General features: G+C 29.2%; 1 protein-coding gene across 1 annotated transcript in view; it reads left to right on the forward strand.

The window, feature by feature from the left end:
• LOC111620427 overlaps positions 1–18354 on the forward strand; it is a 33120-nt gene extending 14766 nt beyond the window's left edge. Inside the window, exons 5-8 of the mRNA XM_023362349.1 lie at positions 1655–1781; positions 2489–2524; positions 15307–15402; positions 18187–18354. Of these exons, the coding sequence (XP_023218117.1) occupies positions 1655–1781; positions 2489–2524; positions 15307–15402; positions 18187–18233 (306 nt within the window). The 3' untranslated portion in view covers positions 18234–18354. The remainder of the gene's footprint in view (positions 1–1654; positions 1782–2488; positions 2525–15306; positions 15403–18186) is intronic.

Below are 18354 nucleotides of genomic sequence, written 5' to 3' on the forward strand. Positions count from 1 at the left end.
AAAAAAGAGTGTTCAAAATGGTTTATTTTGTACATATTTTAATATTTTTCATTTAAAATATTTTATAAACATAAAAATTGGCTTTTTTTTAATCAGAAAAAGTCATAGGGAAAGCAGTTAAACAAGAAAATCTTTTCTAAATCATTTATTTTATCGTTAGGTATTATTATAATAATAGACAGATGTCATCGTCTCTCGAAATACAATATCTTTCTTATTTTGCTGTTGATAGCCTGACACGTGCTCCGCAGCCATCTTGTATTTTCTTGCATGGGATCTCTCTTATGACTGGATCTAGTTTTGAAAACTCTCTCAAGTCGATCGCGATTGAACCTTGTTTTAGTTGAGATTGAAACGGTCGATGGAGGTTGCACTAGGCGAACAGGGTATAAGGCTCTAGTTTAGTAGTGTTACAGAGTATAATACGTATATTTTAATATATTTTTTAAAAGAAACAAAATCACTGAGAAATGTTACATGTGTTTAACAACGGGTTCAGAAAACTTTGGAAATGTTAACAACGGGTTCGGCCGAACCTGTGCGAACCCGCTGAATATCACCACTGTCTCCAGCATCAAGTTTACAACCTTCAACTACAGGTATTTATCACCATGCAAATCTCATGTAAATTCTCTCTCTCTCTCTCAAGAACCATGGAGGTAATATGACACGTGATATATTATAATGCGTTTAACAATAAAAAATGTATAAAATGTATTTTCTTTTATAAATAAATGGTTTTTGTTAAATAAACCTAGTCTCTGCAGTAGTCACTTTCTGCTCACTATTTTGAGGTCTCCATCCCAAACCCAATTGCTCACTTGCAAGCTGTGGCTCATGTGGCCTACTTTCTAATCCAAACCAATCTGTCGTCGCAGTTTCCCTGTCAATCGGGAGATTGTGGTGTGATTCCTGACGGCATCAAACAGGTGCCATCCCTCCGGTCACACATCATTGCTTCAGAGTTTTTATGCATTGGCAACACTATTGCCTTGAGGTGTGGAGTATAAAAACAGCTAACAAAGGAACCCTGATTCTTTGTTTGCCCAGTGTCTTACATAAAGAAGTGCAAGACAATTGTAAGGAACTATAGACTTGTTCTTTTTCATGACAGTTAAGACACAATACATTCTATATTTCTAAACTACATGTTGCAAATTATTGATAAGTTTTCTTTGATAATAATTATTCAGAATTGCTTTAAAATAATTGATAACATGCACATAAAACATGGACATGCATTCATCATTGGTAATGGATTTTCAATAAGTTATAAAGTAATTTAACAGAATGAAATTTTATCATCTGTTTTCCAATGAGTAATAAAGTAATCTTTGACAAATTTCAACAGATTACAAATTGCTTTTCATAACTCTGATATTTTCAACAATTATTGATTCTATTTTTGTAAATATAAATATAACTTTAAAACGATTACTGCAATTGAAATTTTACTTATTTTTATTATTTTTGTTTTTATTATTGTCATTCTAGAAAATAGTTACTTTTAATTACAAATGAAAAAGTTTTATGAAGTTCATAATTATTTACAAATATAGAGAAATTTTTATTATTTAGAAAATTTTTAAATATTTTGTTTAGATTTAATGAATAATGAAAAAATTTACATACTAATTTTTTTGTTTGTTTTTAGGTATATTATTTAAGTCACTTTAAATTAGGACGAAAGTATCTTAATGATGCACATTGTATTATACTTGACTATAAGACGGTTATAAATCCAGTTTTTGATTCAGCTATTGATTTAGATGAATCAATAGGTAATATAACTTTAAATGTTTTTTATTTTAATTTTATATTAGAAATATTCAGTTTCCTCATATAATAAAATAATGATGAAATAAATTTTAGATAAGATAATATAAGTATTCAGTCTTAGTTATCTGTATGTATTGTATATATGAGTAATCTAAACCAGCATTTCTCAAACTTTTTCTCACATGACCCAATATATTTATTTGTAATGGTTCTGTGACCTAAATGTTTATAATATAAAATTTGTGAAAAACCTGGGAAACTGGAGTTACTGTATTATATAATGAAATGAAATTATTCATTATCAATAATAACTTCTACATGTAAAATGTAACGTTGAACATATTTCTGGATGACATAGCATGATATAATTTGATTAATATTATTCTAATTGATTGTGTTTGCAACTTCCAGCATTTATTCCTCACCTCATAGAATCAACTTCATGATTCATAAAAAAATTCAACAATGATAATTGTAAATTTCAATAATTACAAATGTGCTTGTATCTTTCCTCAATGACATTATAATGAAATGATATTAAGTGAAGACTTGTTGTATAAGAAATAATAATAATATTTTTTTGGTTTGATAGTTATATATGAGATATTTTAAATTTAATAAATACAAATTTTATGATAAAATTATTTCTATTATTAATTATTTAATGTCCAATGAAACAAAATAATTAGAAATTTATTTTTCTGATTAGGAATGAAGGACCAAAAGACTTCTATTCAACCCAGTTGTAAGTTTTTAAATGTAATAATTTTATTCAAAATGACAGCATTTTCTAATAGTACAAATATAGTTTAATTATAACTGTATATTATGACAAAATTGCTGAATATAGATTATTTCTTATTTTCTATAATCATAGTTTGATTTTAAAATTATAGTAATTTTTAACATATGAAATCTACTTTATTGGAATTAGTTTCCAAGAACTTTCAGACATCTTTAGTCTCTCATCAGAGGATGAGAGACTAAAGATGTAAAACAAACGAATCATCATATATATAAGTAAAACAAACGAATCATTATATATAAATGTAAAACAAACGAATCATCATATATATAAGCTGTTAATCCAACTGTTTGTATATCTATAATCTGTCATGGAATGCCTAGAACGCACACTAGGAGGCATCCCAGGCCATCTCGTTTTTAAAACATTCTGCTTTATGAATTTCTCTGTGATAGACTGAAAAACTCTAAAAGTATTTGAGAATGATCATTTGTTTCACTTTTTAATAGAGATGTACCACTACCAAGAAAGCCATTGCTGATATATTGGCATGTTGGAATGTTCCCAATATATCAGAATCAGTTTGTTTTGCAAACCAATACTTCAATTTTTTCAATATGCATCTTTCACATCATTCTGCCAAGGCAGACATTTGAACACAGTAATGGACATATCATGCTATGAAACTAACCCATGATAGACAGTGTGTCCCCTCATCGCATGATTTGCCAGTGATAGTCATGTAATGTGTAGTAGCAATGAATGGATAATGTTCAAGAAATGTTGCTAGGACTGGTAATTATTCCCTATCACACAGAATCAATTTTACGGTTCATAAAAATTCAACAAGGATAATTGTAAATAATACAAATGTGCTTTTATCTTTCCTGTTTTGACAATATATTCAAGCAAGATTTAACAATGATTATTTTTAATCTGGCAATTTTTCTATACTATTATAAATTTATTCAAGATGTGTTTGAATTTTTTTCTAAACACTAGGCAAACTAGGGCCTGGATCTGAAAGGTGCTCATAAGTCAATTTGTAAAATTTTATTTTTTTTTATATTTGAATTTAAATTATTAGTGAATATTTTTACACCAATGAGTTTTCAGGCTCATTTATAACTTACACCTGTAAGTAGAGAGTATGGATAGATGCAAGTATTGGATAAGATCAGATGGAAAATTATCAGCATCAGATTGTATTAGAAGAATTTAGTATCATAACATCTTTACTTTTTAACACCAATAAAGCAGATTTAATGTCTTATTTGAAGTTTGGCATGTTAATGAAAATACAATATCTTTTACTTTCTAGTTATGTTTTCTTTTTACAGTTAGTATATAAAATTTTTCAGAACTTTATCTATTTAGAATTCCAGAATGTTTTTAACAAGAATTTTATAAAACTTGTTAATTGTAGATGCTTTGTGTACAGTTGCAAAATATTTTATAAAACATTTAAAACTAAAAACTAGGGATATCAATAGTATTAACTGAATTTTAAAACATCAATAATATCATTTAATTTAGCAATGTTTTTAATTGCTGGAGAGTAAAATATGTTAGTTATTTGTTTAAAAATATATTTAAAATATAAAATTTAAATTTAAAAATAAATTTAAAAGCATTGTTAAGTAAAGATATTAATGCAATGGAAATGCAAAAAGTAAGCAACTCTTTCAAATACATGTAAAGAATAAATAAAAAAAGTAAGTGCAAATTATATTTACATTGCAAGGCATGTGATGGCAAGTACACCACAGATACCATGTCATCTAATTCAAAGCTCAGAAACAACTAAATAGTTAGAAACAGGAAAACCATTTCACATGTAAATGGTGACATATGCTATGAATAGGGAATACTGATGAATTTATTATGAAAGAATTTTATTTAATTTTAGATAGATAGTCAGGTACAAAAGTCAAAGATGTCATTGTTCTTATTAGACCCATCTTCTGGGAAACAGTAAAAAATAAAACATCTTAATACTTACCTATACTGTTCAATATACTGTTGCACAAATCTGAGTGTTGGAATCATCTAGATGGCTTTCTTGGGTGGTAATGAAGTGTTGATGTATATGATTATAGATGGGTTACAGATTGGTCCAGCATGGCCTGTCAATTTCCTGATGCAAACATCAAGGAAATTGACAGGCCATGCTGGACCAATCCAAATTGACACNTTTGATAGTTATATATGAGATATTTTAAATTTAATAAATACAAATTTTATGATAAAATTATTTCTATTATTAATTATTTAATGTCCAATGAAACAAAATAATTAGAAATTTATTTTTCTGATTAGGAATGAAGGACCAAAAGACTTCTATTCAACCCAGTTGTAAGTTTTTAAATGTAATAATTTTATTCAAAATGATAGCATTTTCTAATAGTACAAATATAGTTTAATTATAACTGTATATTACGACAAAATTGCTGAATATAGATTATTTCTTATTTTCTATAATCATAATTTGATTTTAAAATTATAGTAATTTTTAACATACGAAATCTACTTTATTGGAATTAGTTTCCAAGAACTTTCAGACATCTTTAGTCTCTCATCAGAGGATGAGAGACTAAAAATGACTGAGAATGGAGACTAAAGATGTAAAACAAACGAATCGTCATATATGTAAGTAAAACAAACGAATCATCATATATAAATGTAAAACAAATGAATCATCATATATATAAGCTGTTAATCCAACTGTTTGTATATCTATAATCTGTCGTGGAATGCCTAGAATGCACACTAGGAGGTGTCCCAGGCCATCTCTCTCGTTTTTTTAAAACATTCTGCTTTATGAATTTCTCTGTGATAGACTGAAAAACTCTAAAAGTATTTGAGAATGATCATTTGTTTCACTTTTTAATAGAGATGTACCACTACCAAGAAAGCCATTGCTGATATATTGGCATGTTGGAATGTTCCCAATATATCAGAATCAGTTTGTTTTGCAAACCAATACTTCAATTTTTTCAATATGCATCTTTCACATCATTCTGCCAAGGCAGACATTTGAACACAGTAATGGACATATCATGCTATGAAACTAACCCATGATAGACAGTGTGTCCCCTCATTGCATGATTTGCCAGTGATAGTCATGTAATGTGTAGTAGCAATGAATGGATAATGTTCAAGAAATGTTGCTAGGACTGGTAATTATTCCCTATCACACAGAATCAATTTTACGGTTCATAAAAATTCAACAAGGATAATTGTAAATAATAACAAATGTGCTTTTATCTTTCCTGTTTTGACAATATATTCAAGCAAGATTTAACAATGATTATTTTTAATCTGGCAATTTTTCTATACTATTATAAATTTATTCAAGGTGTGTTTGAATTTTTTTCTAAACACTAGGCAAACTAGGGCCTGGATCTGAAAGGTGCTCATAAGTCAATTTGTAAAATTTTATTTTTTTTTATATTTGAATTTAAATTATTAGTGAATATTTTTACACCAATGAGTTTTCAGGCTCATTTATAACTTACACCTGTAAGTAGAGAGTATGGATAGACGCAAGTATTGGATAAGATCAGATGGAAAATTATCAGCATCAGATTGTATTAGAAGAATTTAGTATCATAACATCTTTACTTTTTAACACCAATAAAGCAGATTTAATGTCTTATTTGAAGTTTGGCATGTTAATGAAAATACAATATCTTTTACTTTCTAGTTATGTTTTCTTTTTACAGTTAGTATATAAAATTTTTCAGAACTTTATCTATTTAGAATTCCAGAATGTTTTTAACAAGAATTTTATAAAACTTGTTAATTGTAGATGCTTTGTGTACAGTTGCAAAATATTTTATAAAACATTTAAAACTAAAAACTAGGGATATCAATAGTATTAACTGAATTTTAAAACATCAATAATATCATTTAATTTAGCAATGTTTTTAATTGCTGGAGAGTAAAATATGTTAGTTATTTGTTTAAAAATATATTTAAAATATAAAATTTAAATTTAAAAATAAATTTAAAAGCATTGTTAAGTAAAGATATTAATGCAATGGAAATGCAAAAAGTAAGCAACTCTTTCAAATACATGTAAAGAATAAATAAAAAAAGTAAGTGCAAATTATATTTACATTGCAAGGCATGTGATGGCAAGTACACCACAGATCATCTAATTCAAAGCTCAGAAACAACTAAATAGTTAGAAACAGGAAAACCATTTCACATGTAAATGGTGACATATGCTATGAATAGGGAATACTGATGAATTTATTATGAAAGAATTTTATTTAATTTTAGATAGATAGTCAGGTACAAAAGTCAAAGATGTCATTGTTCTTATTAGACCCATCTTCTGGGAAACAGTAAAAAATAAAACATCTTAATACTTACCTATACTGTTCAATATACTGTTGCACAAATCTGAGTGTTGGAATCATCTAGATGGCTTTCTTGGGTGGTAATGAAGTGTTGATGTATATGATTATAGATGGGTTACAGATTGGTCCAGCATGGCCTGTCAATTTCCTGATGCAAACATCAAGGAAATTGACAGGCCATGCTGGACCAATCCAAATTGACACACATGTTTTACAGAGTGTTTCATTTGCATCTCTCTTATTTTGTTTTTTGTGGTTTTATTAATGATTTTTAACTGATGTTTACTTCCCAGGCCAGTTGAAATTTGGAAAGAAGTTTTGATCTTCTAATGGCAATTTAAAAATAGTAAATAAGAATGTGTGCCATATTGGTTGGGATGAGTGTAATGGAAATATATTAATGGATGTTCCTGATACAATTCTTTTGTAATTTATCAAGCAAGTTAATAAAATAATAAAGTTTGAAATTTCAATTTATAATATTGGCAAATATTTCAGATCCCAATTTTGTTTCACTTTGGTTTTATTTATGAAGTGTTATACTTGATGTTTAAAGAGTCAATTGGGATCACAATGAGTTTGGATGGCATGCCACTAGTATGGTTTTTGCTGGCAGTACTGACTCTTTTAGTTAGAGCTGTATATGTTGCCAATTTATAGTGTATAGGGTTGTGGGAAATCCAGAGAATGAAGAGGAGATTGTAGATGGATTTTCTAATTAGAAGGGCCTGTACTCATTGTCAAGATGTCTAGGATAGGCTGCAAGAATTTGAGCATATCAGAACACTTGCTCAACAGTTTGGCTTTAAGTCATCCAGACCCTTATAGATAAGTTCTGCTTAGAACTGAAAGTTGACATGAACAACTCTTCAAGGACTGATGAAATATACTAGGCCACTGATGCCCATAAATTGGGCCCTTGGGGCCCATGTCCCCTTTATCATCTGGATTACCTTTTTCCTAATTCCAAAGGGAACTCCAAATTTCATTACCAACAAACAACAGAAAATTTATGACTTCTAGCTAGCCTATTCTGCAAATGTAAAGAAACTAATGAACAATATTTGTCCATTGCCCCATGCAACTATTTTTAGTTAGTTATTTGTTCATTGTGTATTGACCAAAACCACATTTCTTGTTTTAAGACCAAGTTACCCTCAAGTGCAACCAGCAATGTTATGGAAGAACTGATCTGATATTTACTCATNAAACTAATGAACAATATTTGTCCATTGCCCCATGCAACTATTTTTAGTTAGTTATTTGTTCATTGTGTATTGACCAAAACCACATTTCTTGTTTTAAGACCAAGTTACCCTCAAGTGCAACCAGCAATGTTATGGAAGAACTGATCTGATATTTACTCATAGACTTCGAATCTCCTTACATAATGTTTGAGCTTCTTGCATAATGTACAATGCCCTTTTTTTCATAGCTTGTGCTTCCCTTTTTGATAGTCTGCATATGCTGATTTTTATATCGCTTTTGTTTTCGACACTGTTGCACATAAAAAACACGTAGTTAATCAACTATTAACTTTATTCCTTCTCGATACAACCGACTGGGGTGACTACACCAGAACTCTCCCCGACTCCCGAAAGGTATGTTGGAATGTTCACCCCTGACCCGACACCCAGATCAAGTTACTACAGATAAGTCACAACGTTACAACACTGATGTACTAGGTTTCTCCACAATGTCTACAAGATCAGTAAAGCCACTAGCAGAAGGATACTATGCAAAAAGAATTCTACTATCTACAAAGTACTATGTAATGATAAGGATTCCCAACCCCAGCAACATTCCAGAAGTATATGCTATTCCTCTCAAGGGTGACAGGGTTGGGTTGTTCATGACCTTCAGTACATTGGGGTCACTTTAAGATCTTTGGATGCTAGACTGAAAGAGCATAAGTATAACATTCAGAAGTTCAAACCAGTTTAGTCCTTGCTGCATATGCCCTTTCTGGTTCAGTTGATGTTTTGCTGGCAACATGCAAAAATTATTAGAAGTATTAGAAATAGACATCACATATGTTATGTGGAGGCTCTATACATTTATAAATATGTGCAACAGAATCATTCCATCAATTATAAGGATATTAACACTCTCTCGATGGCCTGGAGGGCCTGCTTTGAGTTGGATAAAGTATAACTAGGATCAACATCTCCATATGTCTATGGGGTGTTCATCATTATATAGAATACTGTATTTACATTTATTTTGTATATATGTGTTTTATTATTTATTTACTCATTATGGATTTTTATGTAGTTATAGCTTATTTTTATTTACATTATTTATTTTTCATCATTTATCCACATATTTGTTTTTATCTATTATTTTCATTTTTTAATTTAAACCAACCAGCATTCTATGTTCTGAAGTTTATCTGTTATATTCAATTTTTTGCTGTTTGATTTTACATTCTACTTGAAGATGGTCTTTAAAAATTACCAAAAACATTCATAATTAAATTCTTTTTGTTGTTTTTAAAGGTTTCATGAGTGTCTAAATTTCCATGTGGTATTAACAGTTTCTATTTTTTTACAAGCACTTTTGGTGATGTGCTCCATTATCAGGTCCATTACTGTCCTTACATTAAAGAGTAGTATTTTTAAATATTATTCTTTAATGTAAGGATATAAATAGTTTTTCAAAGGTATGAAGTTGGGTTTTAGGTAAGAAGTAACAGTGCTTTTTGAAGTCCTGTATTTAAGTTGTAAAATGTTAAAATTTCCTGAGAGAGCACTAAAGGTTAGTTACACATCTGAAATGGATTGTCTGTTTAGAATGTTTAATTTTTTTTCAGTTAGTTGATGATTGAATGTTTCACTAATGTTTAATTTGATTGTTTTGGTTAAAAATGTTTGAAAGGTCCAGGAATGTTCAATTTTGTTTTTGTGCTTTGATACTACAACCACTGCTAATTGGACTTCTAAAAACTGTTTTTAGAGAGTAGTGAATCCTGAGGATGGAGTGCAACTCTGAAAGTGCTTAGTTCTGAACATGTATGTGTTAATTCTCTAAATAAAGTAGTTCTGTTTTTAGTTTAAATACAGTAGACCCTCCTATAACACTGTAGATAATCCTGTGTTATAGAATCCTGTGTTGTAGATAATTTCTGTGTTATATGAATTCTGTGTTGTATGAGTCACTTAGATTTTACAAAATACATGAGCCATTCACAGCACAGCACACATATTTGTAAAATCTAAGTGACTCGTACAACATGGAATTCATATAACACGGAATTATCTACAGTGTTATAGAGGGGTCTACTGTATTTTAAAGTTGTTGGAAAGATTTCAACTGAAGATAACCATCGAGGCACATGGTGGCACATGGCTGATTGACTGCGATAAAGTCTTCGACAACAAAGATACATATGGCGCCTTCATGACACTTATTAATAATTATTTTGTAAGGAGTACTGTAAGTGTCTACAACTAGTTCCCATTCTATCCACATTCTTTGACTCTGTAATTGGTGTCCCTGCTTGTTTTTGGTGTCTGTATTTGTCTATACGCATACATTTAGTGCCTGTATATTTGTACCTATATTTGTATTTATATCTATTCTACTGTGAATATTATTTTTATTTCACCTGAGATTCACTCTGTGACTGTGCTTAAATATCTGTATGTGAATTTATGTATTATATCATTTGTGTTTAATTTCCCTCAATACTATTTTATATTATTGTAACAATTTCTATGTAACTATTTCTATATAACTAATCTTTTGTATTTTGTATATTTTGTTACTAACTAATTTCTATTCTAGTATTTAACCTCCTTTACTCCATTTACCACGTATTAATTAAACAACTGTATATGTAATTTGTATCATTCACTCGGGATAGTACTGGGTTGTACCTGTTGTGGCACCCAGATACATTGTACACAATGTGTTCAAATAAAATATATGTCTATGTCTATGTCTATGTATTTTAAAGTTGAAGTAGAATAATATTTATAAAATATGTTGTTATAAATCTTTGTATACTAGAAATATTCATAATTCATATAAAATAAAGTAGATTGGATCTTAAGCATGGGTATCTGCAGAGGGAGCAAATGGGGCACTTGCACCTTTCCCTGGGATTGAGTAAAAATTCCAAAAATTATAACCATAAAAGTGATTGTGATATGTAACTTTATATCCTTGACCATAGGATATTTTATTGATCTTAAAATTTCTTGTTTGTCTTAAACATCCTAAAAAATTAAATAATTAAAAAAATTTATTGATGTAATTAGTCTCCAAGCTTTCTGGCTGGAAAATTTTCTGCAGCACCCATGATCTTAAGTATAATAGTTTGCTTTTAAAGTGGATTTGCTTATTTTTATTGAAAAAATTTGTTGCAACATTATATGTAGAATTCAAAAATGTTTATTTCTTTTGCAATGATTGATTTTAATGCTAGACACTAATGTAGTACTATACATCATGATTAAGGTGAAGTTGGAAATAAAATTGATATCTTTCTAAAGGGATAGAAATATACTTCTAGTTGATCCCCAGAAAATAAATTTTATTCTCTTTGTAAGAAAGGAACAAAAGGGATGAAGTTTATTTTCTGAGTAATCAATGTAAGGGGCTGTTCATAAATAACATCCATACTGGAAGGGAGGGAGGGGATTATTACAAGTTGGACAAACTTGGCCAAGGGGGAAGAGAGGGATTGAGCTTCAGTGGATGTCAGTTTATTTCATTAAATTTTATACAGTTTATGTATTTTTTTAATATTTATTTCAGAATTTCTTGTATGTTTTGTTTCTGCTTATGGTATCTATCATTCATAAAGTGATAAAGATTTTAAGAGGGGTCGAGTATTGTTAGATGTCCAAAAAGGGGAGGGGTTACAGAAACTTGGGCAAACTGGGACAAGAGAAGGAGGGGAAGTAAAAATTTCAAGAAAAATGCAGATGCAATTTATAGACCACACTAAAGAATTGCACAAAGTATTAAAAAATGTTTAAGAACTAATCAAATTGCAATTATTTAAAAGTGTTGCTTTTAAAGAGTTTAGAAATTTTTGTAGTTTTGTGTTTTGTAACATAAAAATCTCTAAAAATAAGTGAATAAACTTAAAAAAAGATCAGATTCTTTTTTATTTGATTAACACAAAATAAAACATCTTTTTATTGTTTCTAATATAAAATTGAATACATCAAGTAAAATATAAATATTTTTTGACATAGTAGTAAGTGATGTGCTCCATTATCAGGTCCATTACTGTCCTTACATTAAAGAGTAGTATTTTTAAATATTATTCTTTAATGTAAGGATATAAATAGTTTTTCAAAGGTATGAAGTTGGGTTTTAGGTAAGAAGTAACAGTGCTTTTTGAAGTCCTGTATTTAAGTTGTAAAATGTTAAAATTTCCTGAGAGAGCACTAAAGGTTAGTTAGACATCTGAAATGGATTGTCTGTTTAGAATGTTTAATTTATTTTCAGTTAGTTGATGATTGAATGTTTCACTAATGTTTAATTTGATTGTTTTGGTTAAAAATGTTTGAAAGGTCCAGGAATGTTCAATTTTGTTTTTGTGCTTTGATACTACAACCACTGCTAATTGGACTTCTAAAAACTGTTTTTAGAGAGTAGTGAATCCTGAGGATGGAGTGCAACTCTGAAAGTGCTTAGTTCTGAACATGTATGTGTTAATTCTCTAAATAAAGTAGTTCTGTTTTTAGTTTAAATACAGTAGACCCTCCTATAACACTGTAGATAATCCTGTGTTATATGAATTCTGTGTTGNGAAAAAACTCAAAGTTTACAATAGATTTGGGTAGAAAAATCCGTTATTTCGAATAACGAATCTGTTAAAAGGAGGTAAAATTACATTGATTTGGTGGGGACCTGAAAAAAAATTTGTTATTCCGAGAAATCCGTTGTTCCGCGATCCGTTAAAACGAGATTCTTCTGTACGAACTTCCGATTCAAACCAGAAGTCATATTATTTCAGTTCAAAAATTTTCTTCTGAAAGAAAATCAATGACAGGCACGAGTCTATTGCTAACAGGAAAAGTATGATGTACAGGGGCTAGCCACTACTAATTTGAGGAGGAGAGCATATATTTTAAATTAAACAAATAAAAACAGCCAGGCATTGTGACGGTTTACGCTAAATAATTGCTTGTTTCTTTTATCTTTGTCACGTTTTGGCACTGATTCCTTCAGCTGCATCTTAATTACACTTAGATATATAACTGCAATCTCATCACATTGTTTTGAATATTATAACATATTCAAAACAATGTGATGAGATTGCAGTGAATTTTTATAAATTTGAAATATCTAATGATATAACATTTTTGAGAAACTAGAAATGTTAGTATTTAATTATTGATTCAGATTAATTTTGATGCAGTGCAGACTATTTATTTCGACAGTAAAATTTTTGAAATGTACCAGTACCTCAATCAACAAATTAACATTAATTATAATACAATAAAGTTTGTTAGCAATAAAATATTTATGCATTATATAATTTCAAAGTAAGTAATAATAAAAATATTTTATAGCAACTGGAAGGCAGTTACATTTATATCTTCCTGGAAAAATTAAATGAAGAACCATAAATTTATATTTACTTTACTGAATTTGAGAAAAATTTATTTTGTCAGAATATTCTAAAAACTGTAATGGATTTTTCTGGTATTATATTAAAATATATATATGTGTATGTGTATGTATTTGTTATTTGATCATACAAAATAAATAATGAAGAGCTTATTGCCAAAACATGACTTGTACAATTTCAATTATTTGTACAAAAATCAATATTTTTTATTCAATGCTATTTGCCTCTCATGATTAATCACTTTTAGATTATGGTAATTGACTTGGAGCAAAATAAAAGAATTATAACAAAATTGTGTTGGATTGTTTAAGTTTAGCCAATAAAATGCTTTTGTTTTGTATTTGAAAATAAGTTACACAAGTTTTGGAATTTACACTAGACAGGCTATATCTCGTTTTGAAAATTTCCAGTATGCATTATTCATGGTTCCTCTGACTAACTTGACATTAATAAGACAGATTGAAAAAAAGAAAGAAAAAGGAATAAATTAATTAATGACTGTTTTATAATTTTTTATTTCTTATGGGTGTTTGATGCGTTTTTATTATCACCCACTTTCTTTTACAATTGATTTTTGTTTATCGGAACATTTTTTGTTCCACATAACCCTTTTCCAGTCAGGTGAGGTGGTCACCAGCTCCTTCTTGGAATGTTTTTAAATGAAAAGAATAAAATCACAAAATAAACCAGATACAGTATATAGAAATACATTTATTAAAATAAAAAATATGATATAATAATATATGTGCTTTTTGGACTGTAGTTTGAAATTGTAGCCCCATAAAGTCTCACTGTCTGTCTCTTTCCTTAATCTCGAGAATGGAGTTAGATGGATGAAAGCCGAGATTAGATATGAAAAGCTTCGGGGCACGAGGCCCCAATTAATTATATACAGAAGAATCTCGTTTTAACGGATCGCTCTGGCCGCCGAAAATCCATTATATCATATTAGATTTCTAGCGCACACNAATCGTATGGGAAAAGATGATCCACCTTACGACATTTTCATGATACGATCTCAGTTTCGGAACGGATTAATTTCGTATCCTGAGGTACCATTGTAACTATAAACTAAGGCAAAAACTACGTTCATCAAATATTCCTTAACAATTTATTAACAAGTTAAGCCTGAAGATGGCCTATAGAGTAGGCTGAAAACGTTAGTTTTTCAATAAAACTATCTCAGCAAAATAAAAGTGTAGTGTGATAAGTTAATTATTTACTGAGCATGTTCTGTTTAATCTTAATGAACTTCATTTTGAATGAAACACACTATATCATTGGCTTGCTTATCCAGACGTATTAAAGCTACATTATTACACAATGCAGATATATTGTATTATTAGGCAATGCACATATATTGTATTATTAGGCAATATACATATATTGTAACTAGAATATTTTAATGATTTAAATATTGAAATTATGTTTGTCCATTGAAATATTTATTTTGCCTTACATTTCACATGTCCTGTCCCTCAGTATTAAAAAACTTAGTTGGCAGGTCTACAAAAGCATAATGATATTGTAGGAATTAATGATAAAATTCAATGTGTAACCATAAATCTGTAATTTTAATTCTAGCAAATCTCAACATTACCTTATGACATTGAAGTCATAAGGTAATGTTGAGATTTGCTAGAATTATGAGGTATTTGTTTATAGCCTTTTGTATTATGTTTTCAAAATAAAGATGAGTTTAATTAGTGAGGAACTTTTATTGTTTAAAAATCATTGACAAGATTATCAAAATATGTTTTGAAGGTGGCATAGTTACAGAAAATTTGGAAATCAATGTATATATATTAATATTAATTTTACAGGTTCTTCAATTAAGTCTGAAAATGCACAAAACTACACTGTAAAACAAAGTTTAGTTATAGCAATTTTTGCTATAATAATTACTTTATTTTTTTGGGGTAAGTATACAATATAAAATTATTTTTTATTTACTCGAAATTATATAATTTTAAATAAAACAGTTATTTATATTAATACAAAATTTTCCAGTTTAGGTTATTAGTTTACCTAGACTTTTTTTAAATTACAGCTTTTAGATGCTGTTTTATCTAAATGTAAATATTTTTGAAAAGTTTTAACTATAAATACATTTTCTCTTTTAAAAGAAATTTAATTTTGTATGATTATAATATATATATGTGTATGTGTATGTATTTGTTATTTGATCATACAAAATAAATAATGAAGAGCTTATTGCCAAAACATGACTTGTACAATTTCAATTATTTGTACAAAAATCAATATTTTTTATTCAATGCTATTTGCCTCTCATGATTAATCACTTTTAGATTATGGTAATTGACTTGGAGCAAAATAAAAGAATTATAACAAAATTGTGTTGGATTGTTTAAGTTTAGCCAATAAAATGCTTTTGTTTTGTATTTGAAAATAAGTTACACAAGTTTTGGAATTTACACTAGACAGGCTATATCTCGTTTTGAAAATTTCCAGTATGCATTATTCATGGTTCCTCTGACTAACTTGACATTAATAAGACAGATTGAAAAAAAGAAAGAAAAAGGAATAAATTAATTAATGACTGTTTCATAATTTTTTATTTCTGGGTGTTTGATGCGTTTTTATTATCACCCACTTTCTTTTACAATTGATTTTTGTTTATCGGAACATTTTTTGTTCCACATAACCCTTTTCCAGTCAGGTGAGGTGGTCACCAGCTCCTTCTTGGAATGTTTTTAAATGAAAAGAATAAAATCACAAAATAAACCAGATACAGTATATAGAAATACATTTATTAAAATAAAAAATATGATATAATAATATATGTGCTTTTTGGACTGTAGTTTGAAATTGTAGCCCCATAAAGTCTCACTGTCTGTCTCTTTCCTTAATCTCGAGAATGGAGTTAGATGGATGAAAGCCGAGATTAGATATGAAAAGCTTCGGGGCACGAGGCCCCAATTAATTATATACAGAAGAATCTCGTTTTAACGGATCGCTCTGGCCGCCGAAAATCCATTATATCATATTAGATTTCTAGCGCACACAGGAAAATATCCTTTATTAGAAAAAAATTCCGTTTTTTTAATTCCTATATATAAGAAATATCAGTATTTGAAATTATTCAGTCTCTTTAGATCTCTATTCTTTATTTCATCCTTTCTCAAAGTGGGCGATAACGCCCCTTGTGAGCGCTGGAGGCTTTCAGGGGGCCAGTAGAAGTCTGAATGATTAAATATGAGTTTTATTTCTTATTGAAGCATTTTTTGATCTCAGAAATAGTTTATGGGTCACACCCTATCTATCCTATCCATAATATAATAATGTTTAAACATTATATTTGCAATAACTATTTTTAAGATACGCAACAGATAGTAATGTAAAAAGGTAAGTTAAAAAATATGGGGCCACTAGATTTTTTTTAATCTCAAAGTAGCGGCGGTGGTCGAAATAAGTTTGAGAACCAGTGCTTTATCCTGTAGAAACACGTATGTTTATAACGTACGTGTATATTATGTCATATGTGTGTACGACGAAACTGACGACAACCGTACATACTATAAACATAAAGCGAGGCAAATTACATGTGATAATTTGCACTTTGCTTGACTTCACGATTTGTTAAAAAACTCGTCCATCTTGGTTTCTTTCGATGCCGCTTTTCTGTCTATTGAATCTAATACCGCTTGATATTAGCAATGTCATGCACAGTAAAGACTGTTCGTTTGTGCTGAAATTCGTCTTCACGACTTGGAAAAACTCGATGTCTTCGCTAAATTTAGGCACTACACTTGGACCAGAGACTGTGTTCACTAGGCGACTTCCTCCTCAATCGTATCAGCCGGCTGACTCTCTTTATACAATTTTTCAATTGTACAGTACATATCTCAAATGTAACAAGTGCATCATCAAACTACAAATTTCCAGAAACAAATATCCCAAATATTAACGAAACGTTGAAAAAACTCAAAGTTTACAATAGATTTGGGTAGAAAAATCCGTTATTTCGAATAACGAATCTGTTAAAAGGAGGTAAAATTACATTGATTTGGTGGGGACCTGAAAAAAAATTTGTTATTCCGAGAAATCCGTTGTTCCGCGATCCGTTAAAACGAGATTCTTCTGTACGAACTTCCGATTCAAACCAGAAGTCATATTATTTCAGTTCAAAAATTTTCCTCTGAAAGAAAATCAATGACAGGCACGAGTCTATTGCTAACAGGAAAAGTATGATGTACAGGGGCTAGCCACTACTAATTTGAGGAGGAGAGCATATATTTTAAATTAAACAAATAAAAACAGCCAGGCATTGTGACGGTTTACGCTAAATAATTGCTTGTTTCTTTTATCTTTGTCACGTTTTGGCACTGATTCCTTCAGCTGCATCTTAATTACACTTAGATATATAACTGCAATCTCATCACATTGTTTTGAATATTATAACATATTCAAAACAATGTGATGAGATTGCAGTGAATTTTTATAAATTTGAAATATCTAATGATATAACATTTTTGAGAAACTAGAAATGTTAGTATTTAATTATTGATTCAGATTAATTTTGATGCAGTGCAGACTATTTATTTCGACAGTAAAATTTTTGAAATGTACCAGTACCTCAATCAACAAATTAACATTAATTATAATACAATAAAGTTTGTTAGCAATAAAATATTTATGCATTATATAATTTCAAAGTAAGTAATAATAAAAATATTTTATAGCAACTGGAAGGCAGTTACATTTATATCTTCCTGGAAAAATTAAATGAAGAACCATAAATTTATATTTACTTTACTGAATTTGAGAAAAATTTATTTTGTCAGAATATTCTAAAAACTGTAATGGATTTTTCTGGTATTATATTAAGCAAAGTTATTTTGTTGTTGTTT

Source organism: Centruroides sculpturatus, unplaced genomic scaffold, assembly GCF_000671375.1.
Source record: "Centruroides sculpturatus isolate CEXI.00-Female unplaced genomic scaffold, Cexi_2.0 scaffold143, whole genome shotgun sequence".
Lineage (NCBI taxonomy): Eukaryota > Metazoa > Arthropoda > Arachnida > Scorpiones > Buthidae > Centruroides > Centruroides sculpturatus.